Source organism: Lampris incognitus, chromosome 17 (assembly GCF_029633865.1).
Source record: "Lampris incognitus isolate fLamInc1 chromosome 17, fLamInc1.hap2, whole genome shotgun sequence".
Taxonomy (NCBI): domain Eukaryota; kingdom Metazoa; phylum Chordata; class Actinopteri; order Lampriformes; family Lampridae; genus Lampris; species Lampris incognitus.
Genome location: NC_079227.1, coordinates 43,840,157 through 43,863,389, shown reverse-complemented (window position 1 = coordinate 43,863,389; position 23,233 = coordinate 43,840,157). Strand labels below are relative to the sequence as shown.

General features: G+C 44.1%; 1 protein-coding gene across 1 annotated transcript in view; it reads right to left on the bottom strand.

Annotated features, from left to right (window-relative positions):
* ryr2a (ryanodine receptor 2a (cardiac)) overlaps positions 1–23,233 on the bottom strand; it is a 1,161,183-nt gene that overhangs the window by 213,861 nt on the left and 924,089 nt on the right. The window contains 4 exon segments of the mRNA XM_056296806.1: positions 2,686–2,699; positions 6,461–6,513; positions 15,434–15,498; positions 17,307–17,630. Of these exon segments, the coding sequence (XP_056152781.1) occupies positions 2,686–2,699; positions 6,461–6,513; positions 15,434–15,498; positions 17,307–17,630 (456 nt within the window).

Genomic DNA, 23,233 nt, shown 5'->3' with positions numbered 1-23,233 from the left:
TTGGCACAAAGGAAAGTATAGTAAACCAGAGGGTTGTGACTACCAAAAGTTAAAAATTGCAGAGTGGGGGTGTCCGGGTAGTGTGGCGATCTATTCCGTTGCCTACCAACACAGGGATCGCCGGTTCGAATCCCCATGTTGCCTCCGGCTTGGTTGGGCGTCTCTACAGACACAATTGGCCATGTCTATGGGTGGGAGGCCGGATGTGTGTGTGTGTGTCCTGGTCGCTGCACTAGCGCCTCTGGTCAGTCGTTCATACAGCAGACTGGCAACAGAGGGTCATACACTACAAGATCTTTCACCAGGAGGAATCCCCGATAAACCCCCAACGAGTCTGTGTGGTCTCCAAACTGCGTTTTGTTACGAAAACACACATGGGAAGTGACACGGGAATCCTGTCTCGCATGAGACAGGATTTTTTTTCTTCTAAAAATTGACTTTCACTGGAAACAATGCTCCAAGTTGTTTGTGCAGTGATTTGCAGTGATAAAACAAAGAAAAAAAGAAAAGAAAATGGGTAAAAGTCAGTCAGACTGAGATGAACGGGCAGCATGGGTTGTCTGTTCTTTAAGAGAAATGATTTTGTACATTTTTTCTTGCTAGATATGTGTATGTTTCTGTATGTTTTTCACGTTTTGTACTGCATTGCCTTTTAAAAGAGTTCTTGTTTTGAAAAGTCCAGTACAAATCAAGATAATTAATATTATTGTGGTTCTGTTACTGACTCAACGCCTTTGGTATAGAATGTCTCGTGTAGACTCAAGATAAAGTATACAAGTTGCAAAAACTTTCTGATGGAATTGTTTCAATTGTATGTTCAAACAGACAACTTTTTGTAAACTTTGTTACAATTATTTAGTGAAAGGGTAACATTAAACATTATTCATCCATTCATTCATTCATCTTCAGCCACTTCTCTGGGGTCGGGTCACGGTGGCAAAAAGCTAAGTAGGGCACTCCAGTCGTCCCTCTCCCCAGCAACGCCCTCCAGCTCCTCCTGGGGGATCCCAAGCGTTCCCAGGCCAGGTTGGACATGTAGTCCCTCCAGCGAGTTCTGGGTCTATCCCAGGATCTCCTCCCAGTTGGACATGCCCAGAAACCTCCAAAGGAAGGCACCCATGATGCATCTTAATCAGATGCCCGAACCACCTCAACTGGCTCCTTTTGACATGAAGGAGCAGCGGCTCTACTCTGAGCTCCCTCCGAATGTCCGAGCTCCTCACTATCTCTAAGGCTGAGCCCGGCCGGACACCCTACAGAGGAAACTAATTTCAGCCACTTGTATCTGCAATCTCACCCTTTCAGTCACAATAATAAAATAAATACAAACTTTTGTGGCAATCAAAAAAGCGAGAGTGTAGCCATTTCTCTGCAATGGAAAAGTTAATAAAAATAATAATCCACAACAATCGACCTATATAAAAAAACTAAATCAAATACTGATAATTTAATCAAAACTGATTAAGCACAGCTTTTCACTGCCTTTCATTCTGATCACTGGCTGTCACCCTCATTGCCAGTCACAACACGTTTCACACTCAAGTCATTTACACAATACAACATTGAAAGAGGATAACACAATTATAATGGAATTATAAAATATATGAAGAATATGATGAGGAGGATGCCAAGCAGTGTACAGATGCCACTGGAACAGCCCAGGACCTGAGCCAGGCGACTACCATCATCATGTAAACCTGACAGGGGGACAGACTACGCATGCACACAGGGAGACCCACATCACACCGATGGCGTGCAGTCAGGGTAGGCAGTGATAATCTAATCAAAACAACCATACATCAAATTCATAACATATCAAAATCTCTAGTTACAAGTATGCTGTGTTACTATGTATGTTTAATGATAGTTTTATGTCTTGTCCTTTTTAAGTCCTTAAACTTCTAAGAGTGAAATGCTGTATAAGCTCGTCTACTTTTTCAATGCGAAGGGTAGGCTGTGCTTTTTTCAGGATTGTCTTTAACATTGTGAATTTCAGAGTTTGCACATGAGTATTACGTAGCTTAAGGCGAAATCAACAGACGAGGAAAGGCACTGCTTATGGTGGGAATGCGAGTCAATCAGAGCCATCAAGGTCACGCCACGTCCCGTCACGACACGGAGAGATTCGTGGAGAAAGACAGGAGAATGGACTTCATCTTCAAGCGAAGGTAAGTCATTGATTTTGCACTTTTATGCTCGTGGCAGTGTTAAAGTAATCTGTAAATGTGTTTTTCATGTAGAGTGGCTGTGTTGGACAAATTAACATATAAATATGATTTTTATTCTCTAAATTTTGACTTTTTTATACCATCACGGAAACGCCTTCCCTATCAGCTGCACACACCCGTTATTTCACATTCTTATTATTAATAGCTCTTTTGTAGATGTTTTAATTCAAGTTTCACTGCTATTTTTTACAAATCTATACAAATGTAGAGTTCACGTGTAGCTGAACTGAAGTGTTTATTAACGGATTTTACAAATCTATACAACATTTGAATTGACATTTATTGATCATTTTTAGACCTCGAGTTTGCATCATTTATTGTTCATTTTTATAAACCTATACAAAGGTAGATTCCACAAAGGTATGCCACTGTTCTTACATTCATGTGCTTTGTTTAGCTGCAGTGGATGCTTGCATGCATGCTTTGCAGCCAGTATCATTTATTATGCTTTTGTCACTTTGTGTTTTCTGGCTAAATGTGAAATTGAGTACATGGGTCATATATGGCTTCCTAAGTCACACTCTTTTTCTTTTCTTTATTTATTTATTTATTTTAATTGTAGTTTTGCTGTGTTTTTTCAGGTTGGCTCAAGGCATCGTGCCACTTTCTTTTCATTGATTGACAAATTCATCTCCCACTAATTCATCAAAAACAGCCCTGAAAGTTGTCAGCCATTTTGAAGATCACAGATTTGTGCAAGTCATCTCAGTTTGTCTTCCATTTCTACAAATCGCTGCAATTACTCAGAAATAGTATTTATTGTTCACTTTCACTATACAATGTTTATGATTATGTTGATTCGCTTTTTAAAATGTTTACAAGTTGTTATATGATGTAGTTGAACTGGACTGGGATCTAACTTCACAGGAGAAGCATTAATGATGGGATACATACTATTATATGTTTACCTTCTCACAATTTGTCAACTAATATGCTGATGACACTTTATCTTATAAGTTTGCTTCTAAATCGTTTTGGGTAGAATCATGCCCTTAGTGACTGCTATTTTCACATGTATTGCCCAAAAATTAGGGTTTTTAATTGATCTACAGGTAACAATACATATGATCTCAACATTCTGTCACCTCAGCAACCAGTTCATTTGCATTAATTCACTCTAAGTTCTGCCATCAGTCATTTTATCATACACCATAATACTTGAAACGAATTAATGAAATGGTACATAATTTAAATATATGTATTTGTGTATTTTGTAATGTAATGTCATATGTAATATTACATTACATATTTTATCACAAATGTTGTGTCTTTGTGTTGTTTGTGTTCTTTTCAGGTAATGTTTCAACAGTATTTACAAATAGTATCTCATAACTGCTATTTGTAGTGACTGCAATGAAATCCACAATGGTTTGGGAGCTCTAAGAAAAGGCAATGATGTTACTTAGTAATTTCACAGGTATCAAAAACCATATGAAACAAGAAAAAAGTACTTCATATATATACTTTCAGAATCAGAATCAGAAATACTTTATTCATTCCCAAGAGGAAATTGGATCCCACTACAGACACTAGCAAGCTCGCGCAAGAAAAATCAACAAGACGCAAGACAACAAGAAACTAGAAACAAATAGAAACGAGCAAAACAAATAAATAGAAATAGGAGATACCATAAGAAATAGAAACAAGAAAAAAATACATAAACATATGTGCACCATGCTCCAGCATACAACACCCTACCTACACTGCACCACGAAACAAACAGCACAAAGAAACACCCGACAGGATAAAATAAGTTGAACGGCCAGTCTAATGACTATTGACTCGGAGTGTCTGACACTCTGAGGGAGGAGTTGTAAGCGTGATGGTCACAGGCAGGAATGACCTCCTGTGGCGCTCTGTAGTGCAGAATGAGTCTATCACTAAAAGTACTCCTGTGCCCGACCAGTATGTCATGAAAGGGGTGGGAGACATTGTCCATAATGGCACATAACTTCAACAGCATCCTCCTCTCAGAAACCGCTGCCAGAGTCCAGCTCCACCCCTACAACGCCATCGGCCTTGCGGATCAGTTTACTTGAGCCTCTTTGCATCCGCTACCCTAAACCTGCTGCCCCAACACACAACAACAAACAGGAGAGCGCTGGCCACCACAGTCTCATACCACATCCTAAGCATTGTCTGGCAACTGTTGAAGGACCTCAGTCTCCTCAAAAAGTAGCGATGGCTCTGTCCCTTCTTGTAGAGGGCATCAGTGTTCTTAGCCCAGTCCAGTTTATTGTCTGTATACACCCCCTGATACTTGTAGTATTCAACAGTGTCCACGCTGACCCCGTGGATGGAAACAGGGGTCACTGGTGCCATGTCCCTCCTCAGATCAACAACCAGCTCCTTTGTCTTAGTCACGTTGAGCTGCAGATGGTTCCGCTCACACAATGTGACAAAGTTTCCCACCACAGCCCTGTAATCAGCCTCCTTGTGACGTTACTTCATTAGAATGTGAGAAGAGTACTTTTATTTTGAAGTTTATTTGCTACCCCTAGCCTTCCTCACGTGACTTAAATTCAGGAAATAGTTTCCTGCCTGATAGTCATGGTAACAGTACAGTCCAGCTTTCCATGCGGAGTTTCATATGTTTGCCCAGCTCCTGTGTTTATTGCTTCTATCTACGTTTGTGCCTTGGAGAGCATCGTCTGTAAGTTCAGTTGCGACATTATTTAAGTGATTGATGATGTCCGTCATAAGAACGTCGTTGTATTCATGTTAATACGAAAATAGCTATGTGTAACGTTAGCTTCTCCCATTTTCTGTTAGCTAGTTAGCCAGCCAGGCTTTCGGTTGCTAGTTAGCTGTGTCAGCTCCGTGGTAGAAATGTCATGTTATTCTGTCTGCCCGTATTCCGCCTATATTATAGCATACTGATCTATGTTATACGTACATTATTTACAATTAGTTCATAAGTCATTTATAAGTCATGTGTGATTTCGTAATTCCTATGTTACGTACAGCTACTTACATGCAGTTATGTAGCCTACAATTATTATTTACATGCAGTCATGTGCAGTTATTTACATGTGTTATGTAGTTATGTCATAGACATGTGATAACTGAATCACTGAGAAGGAGAACTGTAAGAAAAGCTCAAGTCAAGTCTATTTATATTGCTCAAGTCAAGTCTATTTGTATTGCCCAATTTCACAAGATAGACCTGAAGGGCTTTACAATCAGCACAACATGCAGCAATGTACGACATTTTATAATTTATGCAATGTTTATTGAAACATTCTTTCTCTGTATTGCCCCCCTATACAGTTTTACAAAAAAGGTTGAATTCTCAAAGTTCTTCAGTAAAGTTCCTCAACTTGGACCGGGACTCAGTATTTCTTTGGGATTCTTCATGTTGGCTATCTGTCGGCCTGTTTATACATGGACACAAAGACGTAGGACAGAATAGTAAAAAGACGACTTCACGGCGGGCACTACAGCAACAGGATCAATAAACAATGACGGACAACGGCGTAACCAATGGAAACACTGAAGGTGATGAGACGAAACAGGACCGCTCACCTGACGCTGCATCTCTACATTCCGCCTCATCATCTGGATCTAAAACCTCCTCAACTGGCAAAGCTGCAATCAGGGCTCGCGCCAAAGTTGAAGCTGCCCGCGCACGTGCATCCTATGGTCAACAGGAAGCTAAATTAAAGGTAGAGGAGGCCCGTATAGCAGCTCACCTGAAATTAGAAGAGGCTCGTCTAGCAGCTGACATTAAAGTTAAAGAAGCTCAAATAGCCGCCGAGTTATCAACATTGGGGCATGAGAAGGAGGTAGCGGCAGCTATAGCAGAAGCTCAAGTTCTCGAAGAAGCGGCTGAACTTGAAGATCGTGAGGGAAGCGAGAAGAGTCGATACAAATCGGTTAGCAACAGCCTTCAACGCACACGTGACTCCGTCGAACACCACTCTAAGCTACAGACTAGTTACGAGGAGCCCCCAGAACTTGAACGATATACGCCGCTCAGAGCCCCTCACCTCTCAGCCACGAACGATGTTCATGCAGTACAGCAACCTGCAACCACAACGCCAGCTGCCGCACATCAACCTGCAAGTTCAACGCCAACAGCTCCAGCACAGCAACCTGCGAGGTCAGCGCCTGCAGCTCCGGCACAGCAACCTGCGAGGTCAGCGCCTGCAGCTCTGGCACAGCAACCTGTGAGGTCAGCGCCGGCAGCTCCGGCACAGCAACCTGCGAGGTCAACACCTGCAGTACATCACCAACATCCTGCTCAGCTCTCCCCTCCTCAGCTTCCTCCTGCTAAGCTGCACCACTCTACTCTCAGAGCCTCACCGCAGCCACATCGTGATGACACGACTGGTATAAATGACATTGCGAGGTATCTGGTGTGCCGAGAGCTTGTGAATTCTGGTCTCATCCAGTTCAACGAGCGCCCAGAAAATTATTGGGCGTGGAAGTCCTCTTTCTTCAACGCCATTGAAGGACTGAACTTAACTGCCAGCGAGGAGCTCGACCTCTTGACAAAATGGTTAGGAAAAATGTCCTCAGAGCACGTTACAAGGATTCGCTCTGTGCACGTCGCCAACCTTGTTGTGGGCCTACAACTTGTCTGGGAACGCCTAGAAGAGTGCTATGGCTCCCCTGAAGTGATCGAGAGAGCGCTCTTCGAGAGGCTAGAGAACTTTCCAAAAATCTCTCAGAAAGACCCCGTAAAGTTGAGGGAACTGGGAGACCTGCTGATGGAGTTAGACTCTGCTAAGTGTGAGGGCTACCTGCCGGGGCTCTCGTACCTGGACACCGCCAGGGGTGTCAACCCGATCGTTGAGAAGCTGCCACACAGTCTACAAGAGAGGTGGATAACTAAGGGTTCCCAGTACAAAGAGCAGCACCATGTCTCTTTCCCCCATTCACCTTCTTCGCAGACTTTATCAGCAGCGAGGCACGCAGAAGAAACGACCCCAGCTTTACTCTCCCTTCAGCTGCCTTGAAAACGTCCAACAAGTCCTCCTCAGGGTCCTCAAAACATGAGCGATCAGAAAAGGAATCAAGACACGCCAAAAGGCATGTCTCCACCCACAAGACAGAGGTCTCAACAAACCGCTCAGCTTCTCAGTCACGCAGTTCGAGCAGCAAGCCTGACGACATTGGGAAACAATGTCCCATCCATCAGAAGCCCCATCCTCTAAAGAAATGTCGGGGTTTTCGAAGCAAGCCTCTTGAGGAGCGCAAAGCCTTTCTGAAAGAGAATGGTGCCTGCTACAGGTGTTGCTCCTCCACAACTCACCTGGCAAAGAACTGTAAGGCAACTTTGAAGTGCAGCGAATGTCAGAGCGATGACCACATAGTGGCGCTCCACCCTGGACCTCCTCCATGGGACAAAAAAGACAAGGACCCCACCTCAGAGCATGGCAGGGACAGTGAAGAGGAGGCGCCTCCACCAGCAGTCACCTCTAAATGCACAGAAGTCTGTGGCAGAGGCCAAAGCCTCAGATCCTGTGCCAAAATCTGCCTGGTGAAGGTATACCCCAAAGCACACCCAGACAGAGCTACTAACATCTACATCGTCCTGGACGACCAGAGCAATAGATCTCTGGCAAGGTCTGAATTCTTCGACCTCTTCCAAATCAGAGGTTCAGACTCACCGTACACCCTGCGTACATGTGCAGGAGTCACCGAGACATCTGGAAGAAGAGCCACAGGGTTCTTGGCGGAGTCGTTGGATGGAAAAATAAGTGTGGTGCTTCCAACACTCATCGAGTGCAACCATATGCCTTACGATCGGTCAGAAATCCCGACCCCAGAAGCTGCACAGCACCACAGCCACCTGAAGTCCATCGCTCGCAGAATCCCTCGCCTGGACCCTGAAGCCCAGATCCTGATACTTCTGGGACGCGACACCCTTCAGGTCCATAAAGTCAGGGACGCAATGGTCCTCCCAGCGCCCCCTATGCCCAACGTCTAGACCTGGGTTGGGTGGTTATAGGTGACGTGTGCCTGGGTTCAGCCCACAAGCCAGCAGCTGTGACTTCCTATCGCACCAGCGTGCTCGAAAATGGAAGGCCATCTCTCCTCACTCCGTGCCCCAACCGTCTCCAGGTCAAGGAAAGGTTCAGCTCCAAAGCACAGAACAGCACCTCTCCTCCTTACAGCGTCAAACATGACACCCCAGTCCCTGATGACTGCAGCCTAGGCAGCACTATCTTCCAGAGTACTAAAGATGATGACAAAGTGGGGCTTTCCATCGAAGATCGTCTGTTCCTGGAGTTCATGGACAGAGAGATGGTGATGGACGACACCAACAGCTGGGTGACGCCTCTCCCATTCCGATCCCCTCGTCGACGGCTCCCGAACAATCGAGACCAAGCTCTTAGCAGACTTACCTCTCTCCGCCGCACCTTGGAAAGAAAGCCTAAGATGAAAGCCGACTTCGGCACCTTCATGCAAAACATATTTGATTACGACCAGGCTGAGTTGGCCCCACCACTACCGGAGGGAAGTGAGTGCTGGCACTTACCTATCTTCGGTGTCTACCACCCTCAAAAGCCAGACAAGATCAGGGTTGTCTTCAACTCCAGCGCTCAACATCACGGCATCTCCCTGAACGATGTGCTACTTACCGGCCCGGATCTGAACAACAGCTTGCTGGGAGTCTTGCTGCGCTTCCGAAGAGAAACAGTGGCTGTCATAGCAGACATCGAGCAGATGTTTCACAGCTTTGTCGTTCGAGAAGACAACAAAGATTTCCTGCGTTTCCTGTGGTTCAACAACAACGACCCCAACCAAGAGGTTGTCGAATATCGCATGAAAGTCCACGTATTCGGCAACTCACCATCCCCAGCTGTCGCCATCTATGGACTTCACCGAGCAGCAGAACACGGCTCCAGGGAACACGGAATGGATGCCAAGCACTTCGTGGAACGCGACTTCTACGTTGACGACGGCCTCAAGTCGCTCCCGTCAGCCACAGAAGCCATCGACCTGTTGAAAAGGACACAGGAGATGCTTGCTGCCTCAAACCTGAGACTCCATAAGATAGCGTCACACAATTCTGATGTCCTGGAGGCCTTCCCTCCAGAAGACCATGCAAAGGGACTGCAAAACTTGGACTTCGACGACAACTCCACCCTCATCCAACGCAGCCTGGGACTCAGCTGGGAACTCAAGCACGACATCTTCACCTTCAGAGCAACGGCCACAGAGAAGCCCTTCACCCGCAGAGGTGCTCTAGCCACGGTGAACAGCTTGTTTGACCCCCTCGGTCTCGTCGCTCCAGTCGTCATTCAGGGAAAGTTTCTGCTGCGAGAACTCACCTGCAATGAAGCTCTCGACTGGGACACCCCTCTACCAGATGAAAAGGAAGCAGAATGGAGGATGTGGAAAGATTCATTACAAGACCTGAAAGACATCAGGATACCAAGAGCCTACACTCCCACCACCCTATCTACCGTGCAAAGGAATGAGCTCCACGTCTTCTCTGACGCTTCAGTGAAGGCTATCGCCGCGGTAGCTTACCTCAAGGTGATCGACAGTGATGGAGAGTGTCATGTCGGTTTTGTCCTGGGAAAGGCGAAACTGGTGCCTCCGTCCGCTCATACTATCCCAAGACTGGAGCTCGGCGCTGCTGTGCTGGCAGTGGAAATGGCGGAGCTGGTGGAGAGGGAGTTGGACATCAGTGTAGACACGATGCGGTTCTACACAGACAGCAAAGTTGTCTTAGGGTACATATACAACCAGACCAGGCGGTTCTATGTGTACGTCTGCAACAGAGTGCAGCGAATCAGGAAGTTCACCAAACCAGAACAGTGGAGCTACGTCCACACAGCTCAAAACCCAGCGGATCATGCTACCCGATCGGTACCTGCCGCCGAGCTAACAAACACTACATGGCTCACAGGACCCCCTTTCCTGTCCCTGCCTGACGGAGTTCACACTCCTGAAGAGGAGCCTCACGAACTCGTCGACCCGGATTCTGACAGTGAGGTGCGTTCTCATGCCACGACTCTCTCCGTCCCTCCAGCTAACCTGGGATCTCATCGCTTTGAGCGGTTCTCCTCATGGAAGTCTCTTGTGCGAGCTATCGCATCCCTAACCCGCATCTTGGAGCTCAAAAAAGCTGCTGTGGAAGACAACCTCAAAACCTGTACCGGACCCACAAAGCCTTGCACGTCGGAACAGCTATCGATGTCAGAGACTCTCATCATCAGCTGTGTGCAAAGAGAGACCTACAAAGAAGAGTTCACCTGCTTGGCTGCTGGGAAAAGTATTCCCAAACACAGTCCTCTAAGGAAGCTGGACCCCTACGTGGATGAAGATGGTCTTCTGAGGATAGGGGGAAGGCTCAAGCATGCAGCAATCGACACAAGAGAACAGTTCCCAGTCGTCACCCCAGCTCGCAGCCACATCGCGACGCTCCTTGTGAGGCATTACCATGAGAGAGTCAAACATCAGGGTCGTATCTTCACGGAAGGGTCCATCCGCACAGCAGGATTCTGGATCGTCGGAGCCAAGTGGTGCATCAACAGCATCCTCCGCAAATACGTGGCTTGCAACAAACTTCGAGGGAGGACAGCCGAACAGAAAATGGCGGACCTACCCTCCGACCGTCTGAGCACAGAGCCACCCTTCACCTACGTAGGACTCGACGTGTTCGGTCCTTGGGCTGTCACCACAAGACGAACCCGTGGAGGTCAAGCTAACAGCAAGAGGTGGGCAGTCCTCTTCACGTGCATGAGCACACGTGCCGTGCACATCGAACTCATCGAATCGATGGATACATCAAGTTCCATCAATGCCTTATGACGATTCTTTGCACTGAGAAGCCCTGCGAAGCAGATTCATTCTGACTGTGGTACGAACTTTACAGGCGCCTGCAAGGAGTTGCATATGCTCCTCACAGATCCCGAAGAGCCCAACGTCAGGAAGTACTTGGGTGAGGAAGGGTGTTCATGGATCTTTAACCCTCCTCATTCCTCCCATATGGGAGGAGCCTGGGAGCGTATGATTGGAGTCTCCAGACGTATTCTTGACTCCATGCTCAGGGAAACCAGCCAATCACGCCTTACTCATGAGGTGTTGTCTACCTTAATGGCAGAAGTTACGGCAATCATCAACGCCAGGCCCCCCGCACCAATCTCCTCGGACCCAGAATCTCCCTTCCTCCTGACCCCTGCTTCGCTACTGACGCAGAAGGTGTGTACTCCCCCTCCCCCTCCGGGGACCTTCGACAGCAAGGATCTCCACCGCCAGCAGTGGAGGCAGGTGCAACATCTCGCCAACACCTTTTGGCACCGATGGAGGCGTGAGTACCTCCCCACACTCCAAAGTCGCAGCAAGTGGCAGGACATGCGTCCTAACGCCAAGGAGGGTGACCTAGTGTTGCTGAAGGACAATCAAGTGACGAGGAACGAGTGGCCCCTGGCTCTTGTTACAAAGACATTCCCTGGCCAGGATGGAAAGGTCAGGAAGATTGAGCTCAAGGTCACAAAATATGGATGTACAAAGACCTTCCTGAGGCCTGTCTCCGAAACAGTCCTACTCATGCCTGCTGAGGATATGGACTGAGTTAGTTTGTGTTCTCCGGACATGCTCCTCATGTTAGTTTAAGGTAGTGGTATAGTAATTATACCAGGTGGGGAGTGTGACGTTACTTCATTAGAATGTGAGAAGAGTACTTTTATTTTGAAGTTTATTTGCTCCCCCTAGCCTTCCTCACGTGACTTAAATTCAGGAAATAGTTTCCTGCCTGATAGTCATGGTAACAGTACAGTCCAGCTTTCCATGCGGAGTTTCATATGTTTGCCCAGCTCCTGTGTTTATTGCTTCTATCTACGTTTGTGCCTTGGAGAGCATCGTCTGTAAGTTCAGTTGCGACATTATTTAAGTGATTGATGATGTCCGTCATAAGAACGTCGTTGTATTCATGTTAATACGAAAATAGCTATGTGTAATGTTAGCTTCTCCCATTTTCTGTTAGCTAGTTAGCCAGCCAGGCTTTCGGTTGCTAGTTAGCTGTGCCAGCTCCGTGGTAGAAATATCACGTTATTCTGTCTGCCCGTATTCCGCCTATATTATAGCATACTGATCTATGTTATACGTACATTATTTATAATTAGTTCATAAGTCATTCATAAGTCATGTGTGATTTCGTAATTCCTAGGTTACGTACAGCTATTTACATGCAGTTATGTAGCCTACAATTATTATTTACATGCAGTCATGTGCAGTTATTTACATGTGTTATGTAGTTATGTCATAGACATGTGATAACTGAATCACTGAGAAGGAGAACTGTAAGAAAAGCTCAAGTCAGGTCTATTTGTATTGCTCAAGTCAAGTCTATTTGTATTGCCCAATTTCACAAGATAGACCTGAAGGGCTTTACAATCAGCACAACATGCAGCAATGTACGACATTTTATAATTTATGCAATGTTTATTGAAACATTCTTTCTCTGTATTGCCCCCCTATACAGTTTTACAAAAAAGGTTGAATTCTCAAAGTTCTTCAGTAAAGTTCCTCAACTTGGACCGGGACTCTGTATTTCTTTGGGATTCTTCATGTTGGCTATCTGTCGGCCTGTTTATACATGGACACAAACACGTAGGACAGAATACTCCTCACCCTTGCTGATGCATCTGAATATAACAGTCATCAGAGAACTTCTGAAGATGGCAGGACTCTGTGTGGTAGTTGAAGTCCGTGGTATAGAGGGTGACAAGGAAGGGAGACAGGACCGTCCCCTGCGGAGCCCCAGTGATGCTGACCACTCTGTCTGACACATCGTTTTGCAAGCACACATACTGTGGTCTACCAGAAAGGCAGTCAACAATCCAGGACAAGGGGGGGGGGGCATCTACCTGCATTGCTGTCAGCTTCTCACCCAGTAGAGCCTGCCGTATGGTGTTGAAAGCACTAGAAAAGTCAAAGAACCTGACCGTCACAGTGCTCGCTGGCTTATCCAGGTGGGCATAAGCATGGTTAAGCAGGTAAATGATGGCATCCTCAACTCCCAGTCGGGGCTCTTAGGTGAACTGGAGGGGATCGAAGTGTGGCTTAACCATGGGCTGAAGCTGCTCCAGGATGAGTCTTTCCAGAGTCTTCATAATGTGGGTGGTCAATGCTATTGGTCTGTAGTCCTTGGAGTCACAGGCATGCAGTGTTTTAGCCACAGGAACAAGGCAGGACATCTTCCACAGCACAGGAACCCTTTGAAGTCTAAGGCTCATGTGAATATTTGACAATAATTTTGTTTAGGTTTTCATTTGGAATGTAGTTCAGCCAGGGGGGCACAATATTCTAGAATTCTGTGGCAGTTGGAAGAATGAAGAAGGATCAAATTGTTATAAAATATTAGAGAGCACAAAAGGATGTAATCTGGATTTGTGAATGCCCACTGCCTACCTAGCCACTGATTTCACCGCATGTCACTGCATCACGCCATTCACACACACAGGAGAAGAGACAAGAAAAAACACTGGTCACATATTGGAGTGAGAGAAGGATATATACATTGAAACAGGTTATGGATTTTAAAGATGTACATAAATTTAAAAAAAAAAACTCCTCCAGGATTTGGACTTCTCGACAGGTCAAGATATAAGGTCTACTAGATATCTGGGATGTGTCTGCGATGCCTCGGCAAGCTTCTTTTGTCATGTCTTTGAACAGTTCACACATAGTGATCGAGCACTGATTTTCGAGCGCCAAGCCAACAATAAATAAATAAATAAATATGTTGGATGCTAAAAAGTGACTCCAACAGTAAAAGTTTTCATTTTCATTCTATGGGCACTGTAAAGTTTAAAGAAGAATGTGTATAATTTTAAAGGTCCTAAATTTTAGAGAATAGGGTTCACCTAGTGTTGGAATTGATTGAGCAGTTTGAACTTATATTTTTGTGCTGGGAAATCATGAAGTTGATGCTACTTCCCATTTCACTAGTCTTTTGCATAGTAACAGAAAAGAATAATGGATTTAACAAAAGAGTCAGAGTTGGTCCCATCTCTCTTGTGACTCTTGAGGACATTAGCCAATGATTTTTGACTTAGTAATTTGTATAAACCTGCCCCTGGTCAGCTTCTCCTGAGAGTCAGGGAACAGCCTTCATCAAAAATTCCGTGCGGCAGTGGAAAAAAAAACAAAAAACAGTAGAGGCCAACTCAAAGACAATCAAACAGGTAACCATCAAATGTGGCATAAACCAAGGTGATGCACTGTCCCCACTGCTGGTCTGCATAGGCCTTAACCCCCTCAGTCAGATCGTCACAAAGAGTGGATATGGATACAGGTTCAGAAGTGGAGTTACCATCAGCCACCTCCTATACATGGATGACATCAAGCTGTATGCCAGGAATGACCAAGACACTGACTCACTGATCCACCTCACCAGGACCTACAGCGACAGCATCGGGATATCATTTGGACTGGACACGTGCGGTTGAATGGTGGCAAAAAGAGGAAAGGTGGTGAGCACTCATGGGGTTGAATTACCAGATGGTAGGATAACAGACATACAGGGCAGTTACAAATACCTGTGTATTCTACAGGTAAATGGAAATCACGAAGAGGCAGCAAGGAGGTCAGCTACAGCCAAATACCTCCAGAGAGTACGGCAGGTCCTGAGGAAACAGCTCAATGGGAAGAGTAAGACCCAAGCCATCAAAAAAAATGTACCTGACCGGTCATCAGATACCCAGCTGGAATAATAAGCTGAAATGAGAACATTCTCACCAAGTGCCCAAAAACCCTCAGAAAAGGCTGCGACCACTGATGTCTGCTCTGGTGTTAACAGCAGCATGCACCTCCACGCATTTGTCAGAGCTGGGAAGTAGCCACCGTGACAGCCCAAAATATCTACTGGTCTAAGAGCAACGACCTGATTGGAAACTGAACCTCAACATATGGAGGCAGTTGTAGTTCCTATATGCTGTAACTGTGACCTTCAGCAGGCCTGATATAATCCCACTTTCAGAAATGAGGAGAGAGAGGAAGCCACCCCAGGTAAGATTACTGACAATGCAAGTACATAACATTTTGTTCATTTTGCTCTTGAAGACAAATGTTATTGATTTCTAAAAGCACCTGAAAAAATGCTAGTTCATTCATCTACTCAGCGAATATTATTTATCAGTAAAGACTGAAGTGAAAAATAAAAAATAAAAAAAGAGGGTCGTCAATTTATATGAACACTAAGTTGATACCAAATAACATCATAAGGGGGGACTTGTACATACTCTTCTTTTTCAGGTTCGTGCCTGTTCTTCTCTGGTCTTTCCTTCTTTGACAAACAGCTCTTTGACTGGAAGACAAAACACAGTGAGATATTACAGAAAGCTGAATCAGTTCATCTGGACACAACATTCATTTAGAGAAAGGTTCCATCATCCATCTAAATGACCTCTTCAGTCTCAACTGACTGCAGGTATCCCCACCCTTATAAACAATACAGCGGCATAACGACAAAAACCAACGATCAGTTTCATATATAAATTACCATAACCATTAACTAGAGTTATAATTGCCATGTGGACTATTCAAAGAGGATTGGGGAATAGTTGCAATCGCAGCATTGTAAGATGGCGACAGATGTACTCTTCCTGTCGCCATCTTACAATGCTGTGATCCAAATGAACTGATTAAACTTTGTGAATTCCTTCCCTGGATTATTGAGCATACATAAAGACAAATAGTGAGAGAATATCATGGGACTATCTAACTACTTTTTTGTACATTATGTTCTTGATTTCAGCAGTGGCAGCAAAGAAAGTAAATCTCAATTCAATCAAATGTACCAAAATGTGACTATTATGATAAAAAGTTAGTTTCAATCAAAAACTATTTCCATGTATGAATATGTTCAGCTGAGCAGTTTTGTTACAGATAGGTGTGTGGGTAAGAAAAGGGAATATAAGATCAAAGAAGACAGAAGGGGAGCAGAAAAATCAATGCATGGGGAGGTTGGAAGGAAAGAGAGAGGGAGAGAATGAGAGGATGAGAGAAGGGAAAATCAGAGAATCAGGGAGGACACCAGATAGATATTAAAGGAGGAAGTTCAAATTAAATAAAAGAGAGGCATTGTAAAGCGCAATGAAGGTTGTGGCATGTTTAAAAGAAAAAAAACAAAAAAAACATTTGCCCACAGCCATTTCAATCAATTATGATCATAACTGTAAAAGGAAAATTTTCCTTTGTAAAAGAAAACTTACAAGAAACTATTGTGGAAAGGTAGAAATGTAAAAGTAACATTGTGCTATTGTAGCCATTGTGTAACACCCACCTCGATATTAACTATAGTCACCATTATTTTACTCACTCTACATACAGGTGGGGCCCTGGGTTACCAACATGAATTGTCTCTCAACAGAATTCACAAATCTCTATTTTTATGCCTGTATTTTAATATTTGGTGGTGCCCCCACTTAGCAACTTTGTAGCCTATAATGTTTTCCATATTGTAGCCTATTGTGGAATGAGGAGACGGAGAGATCGAGTCGAGTCAATTCCGTTTACTCGCCACATAAAACAACACCGTTACAGCACAATCTCTCGTGGCAACCTGCTAACCGCTAGGTTGCTGCAAACATGGCTCCACCCCGGAAACTCTAAGCAGAGCCTACGTCAGCACTCCGAATGTCCGCCTTAAAGGAGCAGTAGCCCCTGCTGAATCTACCCTCATTTGTGTATCACCACACTATAATATTTTATATTTTGATACCTGTTTCTGTACAAATATAAAAATATAGTCAGTCGAGCAACCTTAAGCCAACAATTCTTGTACACTGACAAAGTGCCAAAAAACATGACGAACCACTGAACTGATTGGAAGAAAAGGTAAAAAGAGAGAAGAAAAGATATAATTAAACAAGTGTAAGCACACAACTCTCCCTATTTAAACTGTCTAAAAATCACCTAAAAAAACCAAAAACAAACAAAACAACACACAATTAAACAGGTGGGTGCTAATCATTGGTAGTGGTTGAGGTGAGTTTCCCCCCTTCAATGTGAAGCACTTTGGGTGTCTAGATAAAGCACTATATACATGTAATCTATTACTATTATTATCATTATTAATATTATTATTAATTTCCCTATTTTATTCTTCCTTACCTGGTATTTCCATTTGAGCTCAGGGGAGGGTGTAGTTGCCAGGGCTGGTATTGAAGGGGTAACAGGAGAGGGAACAGGTGAGCTGAGCAATTCCGTCAGGCTTGAATTAGGGTTGTGGGGAGTGATTTTGTACAGGCCCCCTTCCCTCCTCAGATCCAGCCCAAAGATGTCTGATAGTAGCTCTGTCTCATCCGTGTTCACAGCCAAGTCAGCGAGGTCCTCTTCAGGAGAGGTGCAAGCAGAAGGCCCCTTCTCCCCTTCCTCCCTCTCATTCCGCACCTCCTCCTGAGTGGGGTCAGGCATGTTAGCCAGCAACTTGGACATCTAGTGTCAGAGAAGAAAAATTACTAGGGTTGAGAAAAGTGATCCTTGTGAAAAAGCTGGAAAATTATGGCAACCTTTTGTATGTTTTTTCCAGGGTGCCTTTTATCAGGCCTTTTTTTATTTTATTTTATTTTTATTTAACCAGGAGGATCCCGTTGAGATTACAAACCTCTTTTTCAAGGGAGACCTGGCCAAGATAGGCAGCAGCAATTAGAAAGCACAGTTACGAAATTACACAGTTGCAAAATTACACATTTGAAAACACAAACAAAAGAAAAAACAAGAAAAAAGTAAATTACAAGCAGATTATAAAAAACAAGTACATGTAGTGAAATTAGCTTCAAGTACAAACCCCAATGCCAATGAAGTTGGGACGTTGTGTAAAACGTAAATAAAAACAGAATACAATGATTTGCAAATCCTTTTCGACCTATATTCAATTGAATACACTACAAAGACAAGATTTTTAATGTTCAAACTGATAAACTATTGTTTTTTTGCAAATATTCACTCATTTTGAATTTGATGCTGCAACACGTTCCAAAGAAGCTGGGACAGGGGCATGTTCACCACTGTGTTACATCACCTTTCCTTTTAACAACACTCAATAAGCGTTTGGGAACCGAGGACACTACTTGTTGAAGCTTTGTAGGTGGAATTCTTTCCCATTCTTGCTTGATGTACGACTTCAGTTGCTCAGCAGTCCGGGGTCTCTGTTGTCATATTTTGCGCTTCATAACATGCCACACATGTTCAATGGGAGACAGGTCTGGACTGCAGGCAGGCCAGTCCAGTACCCACACTCTTTTACTATGAAGCCCCGCTGTTGTAACACGTGAATAATGTGGCTTGGCATTGTCTTGCTGAAATGAGCAGGGACGTCCCTGAAAAAGACGTCGCTTGGATGGCACTATATGTTGCTCCGAAACCTGTATGTACCTCTCAGCATTAATGGTGCCTTCACAGATGTGCAAGTTACCCATGATGCCATGGGCACTAACACCCCCCCATACCATCACAGATGCTGGCTTTTGAACTCTGCACTGATAACAATCTGGATGGTCCGTTTCCTCTTTAGCCCGGAGGACACGACGTCCATGATTTCCAAAAACAATGTGAAATGTGGACTCGTCAGACCACAGCACACTTGTCCACTTTGCGTCAGTCAGTCCATCTCAGATGAGCTCGGGCCAGAGAAGCCGACAGCTTTTCTGGGTGTTGTTAATATATGGCTTTGGCTTTGCATAGTAGAGTTTTAACTTGCACTTGTAGATGTAGCGACGAACTGTGTTAAATGACAATGGTTTTCCCAAGTGTTCCTGAGCCCACGTGGTAATATCTTTTACAGAATGATGTCGGTTTTTAATGCAGTGCCGCCTGAGGGGTCGAAGGTCACGGGCATTCAATGTTGGTTTTCGGCCTTGCCGCTTACGTGCAGAGATTTCTCCGTATTCTCTGGATCTTTTGATGATATTATGGACTGTAGATGATGAAATCCCTAAATTCCTTGCAATTGTACGTTGAGAAACGTTGTTCTTAAACTGTTGGACTATTTGCTCACGCAGTTGTTCACAAAGTGGTAAACCTCGCCCCATCCTTGCTTGTGAACAACTGAGCCTTTCGGGGATGCTCCTTTTATACCCAATCATGACACTCACCTGTTTCCAATTAACCTGTTCACCTGTGGAATGTTCCAAACAGGTGTTTTTTGAGCATTCCTCAACTTTCCCAGTCTTTTGCTGCACCTGTCCCAGCTTCTTTGGAATGTGTTGCAGGCATCAAATTCAAAATGAGTGAATATTTGCAAAAAACAATAAAGTTTATCGGTTTGAACATTAAATATCTTTTCTTTGAAGGGTATTCAATTGAATATAGGTCGAAAAGGATTTGCAAATCATTGTATTCTGTTTTTATTCATGTTTTACACAACATCCCAACTTCATTGGAATTGGGGTTCGTACTCTCAATTTGGATTTAAAACGGCTCAGTGAGATTAACTCTAAGTTTCCAGTCATTCTGCAACATAGTCCAGGTTAAAGGTCCTTTACAACAAGCATCATAGAAATAGGGTCCCTTATATGACTTATGAAAAAGTTACAGGTTGAGTCCCACCCCAAAAAGATCAGCCAGCTCTGGAGGGGAATGTCAGCTAAACATGACTAAAATATAAATGTTAAAACATTCAATTCAAATTAAAGACTGTTGAGATATTACATACTGGTCCGTTTTTAAGGAGTCCTGCCATGACTTAGACAATTACACCAACACTTTTTTGTCACAAATATATTTCTAAGAAACTGTGTGCATTCCATCCAAGACAGTTATTTTGTTTAGAAACAAGCTATTGTTCAGCAGAGAAGTTGAAATATTAGTTGGGAAGAAAAACAGCGTATTCAAGAGGGGCAATAGCGAAATCTACAAATCCACAAAATATGAATTTGAGTGGGCAGTGAGGGAGGCTAATAGTCCATGGGCCAGAGCCCAAAATTTCCTATTTCGGTACACTCAAGGTGGCAAAACTTACTTATAATTTTTGAAAGGATCCATGTCTGTAGATGATATTTTGGTATGATAACCATTCCTGAGTGGCAGCTGTATCACAGTTATCAGCTCATGAAGTTAACCACCCGCTAAACTAAATTGCATTTTAGACGCTGGTGCATATCCTGGTTTAGCCTCATGGTCAGGACATTTTTCAATGTTCTATAATATTGTCTTTGGTATCATTTTAAAGGGGACCTTCTTAGCTTTCATTCAAGCCCTGTTGTGGATATTTCTCACAAATATAGAGGTCACTTGAGCTCTTCAACCCGTCAATAACACACATCTTTCTGCAATTTTCGCCTAAACTATATACTTTCTTTTAGCCCTGTGGCATCTAGGAATATCAGAGACACAAAACACAAAAACTGGAATACTCACAGGACTGTAAAGATTCAGGAAATGTATAATATACCCATACTATTTCATTGTGTGAGGTGATTGTGAACCTTAAATTAGAAGGGCATTATTACTAAGAAACTAACTAGACCAAAGCCAGTTAGTCCATGGGTCAGACCAGATATCGATATCACCCAAGGTGACACAACTTCACTGGTGCCATTTTATTTGGTACACTAACAGAAGTAAAATAATACATGATAACCTTTCCAAATGAGCAGCTATTTCATTTTTCTTTCAGGAAACCTGTTTCTGTGCCTCTCACGATTGTGTATTTGCCCAGATTTTTACAAATATAGCATTTCAACACCCCTGGTACTGATTAGCCTAGCTTAAACTCTGGGACAGTTCTTAGTTGGCCAACAAGCAAGGATAACCAGTACTGTGTACTTCCATTCATTGTGCTAAGCTAGGCTAACGTGCAGCCAGATAGCTTTCTACTAAACACATATAGAGGAAACTGGTATCTATCTTCTTGTCTCACTCTGGAGAAGATTGTAAGCTAATTTCCCATAATGTTAGCATGTTCTTTTAATGTATATGTTAATATGATTAGTTAAAGTGGCTACGAGGAACTTTCATCTTGTGTTGATTTTAGCGGCCTCATGTGGACAAAATACAGCTGTTGCATAGCAACTAGGTAATGTATCTATTTGTGGCTATGTAAGATAAATAATGGTAATATGACGCTGGTGAAGCAAAGTAAACTTTGTTTTAGTAGTGTTCATACACCTAAGTTACATGTATTTGTTTGTATGTGGCAGGTGAAAACTGACTGAATATGGCCACTGGTGAACAAGCAAGTTTTTACCCAATACCAAAGCGCCCACGGGTGGAGTGCATTATCCACTGTTCTGATGATACAGATAAGCTGGTTTCACTACAAAGTGTCGACTCATGGAGAACTCTGCTCAGGGCAGCTCAGATACGAAATCATGCACCAGTTTTGAAACTGGCAAAAGACATTCCTGAGGGACAGATTCCAGCAATCTACTACCACAGAAAGTGTCGCAGTATCTTCACTATGAAGCAAATTCTTGATGGCCTCCTTGCAAAAGAAAAGAAAAGTTGTGTCTCTGCTGAAGAGAAACAATCTAAGAGAGTAGCTCGACATGCTCCAAGTACATCTAGGACTTATGATGCAGAGTGCATATTTTGTCAGAAAAACAGCAAATATTCCAAGAGACAGAATACGAGAGAAGTACTGGTGCAGTGTCGAGAACTGCGAGCTGATGCAAAGATCAGGAGTGCAGCCACAAAGAAAAGGGACAGCAGAATCCTTGCCATTGTGAGTAGAGACCTTGTAGCAGCTGAAGGGCACTAGCACAGGTCATGCTATAGACTTTACACCAAAGAAGAGGTTTCCAAAGGAGAGGTTGCCAGCAATGAAGATGATGATGCTGCAGCCCAGTATGAAGCTGCTGTGAATAAGGCATACAATGAGCTGTTCCTCTTCATCAGGATGGAGCTTTTTGGCAATCCTCTAGTGATGACAATGACTGATCTCTCTTCTAGACTGGTAGCTTCAATGAACTCCCAAGGCATTGCCCAAGTCAAGGAATCAACCAAGAAGCACATAAGGCGAAACCTGGAGAGTGAGTTTGCTGGAGCCTTGCAGATATTCCCTGATGAGAAAGGAAAATTCCTCCTCTATCCCGATAACTTGTCCATGAGGGAACTTGCCAAAGAAAATCAGTCTCTCAAAAGGGAGCTGCAGACCCTGAAAAGTGTCAGTGCACAAGATGTTATAGCCAAAGCAGCCATCAAATTGAGAGCAGACATTAAAAGTCATGATGTTCCTCAAACCTGGCCCCCTGAAGTCAAATCAGAAGCAGAATGTCCTACCATTCCAGAGTCGCTCATTATCTTCCTGTACTCTCTACTCACAGGCTCAAATGATCCTGATCATGCATCCCAGAGAGTGCAGTGCCTTCTGCAGTCATTTGGCCATGACATATTATATGCAGTGACATGTGGAAATACCAAGCCTTCCAAGCACATTGTTCTGCCATTCAGTGTCAAATCGTTGACAGGAAATGTAGAGTTGATAAACATCCTCAACCGACTTGGTCACAGTGTGTCCTATTCACAGATGGAAGAGATTAACACTGCCCTGTGTCTCCAGAAACTCTCATCATCAGGGAGTGGCATTGCCCTTCCAGCTAACATCCATCCTGGCATATTCACAACTTTAGCCTGGGACAATATCGACCGTCTTGAAGAAACTGTCAGTGGTGAGGGAACATATCACAGAGTCAATGGGATTGCTGTGCAAGCAAAGCCAGTCAACCCACTTCCTGTCCAACCCATGCCCAATGTTCCCAAAACAAAGAAGAGAAGCATTGATGGACCCCCACCAATGTTACCAACTTACAATGCTGGACAACGGGTAGGGCCACCACAAAGCAAAAAGTCAGATGCCGATACTGCAGCCAATACTAAGCTTGCCAGAGAGAAAAACCTTCTTTGGGTCCTAGCACGCATGTCACAACAGGAAGAACAGTCAGTCAGCAGCTGGACAGGCTTCAACATCCTGACTCGAGGAGAGATGACGGTCATCCCCGACAATATAGGCTATCTGCCTACCATCAATTCTCCAGCGACACAAATGTCTACTGTCAACGAGGTGCTTAACCAGTCACTGAGCATCATGCAGTGCTTAG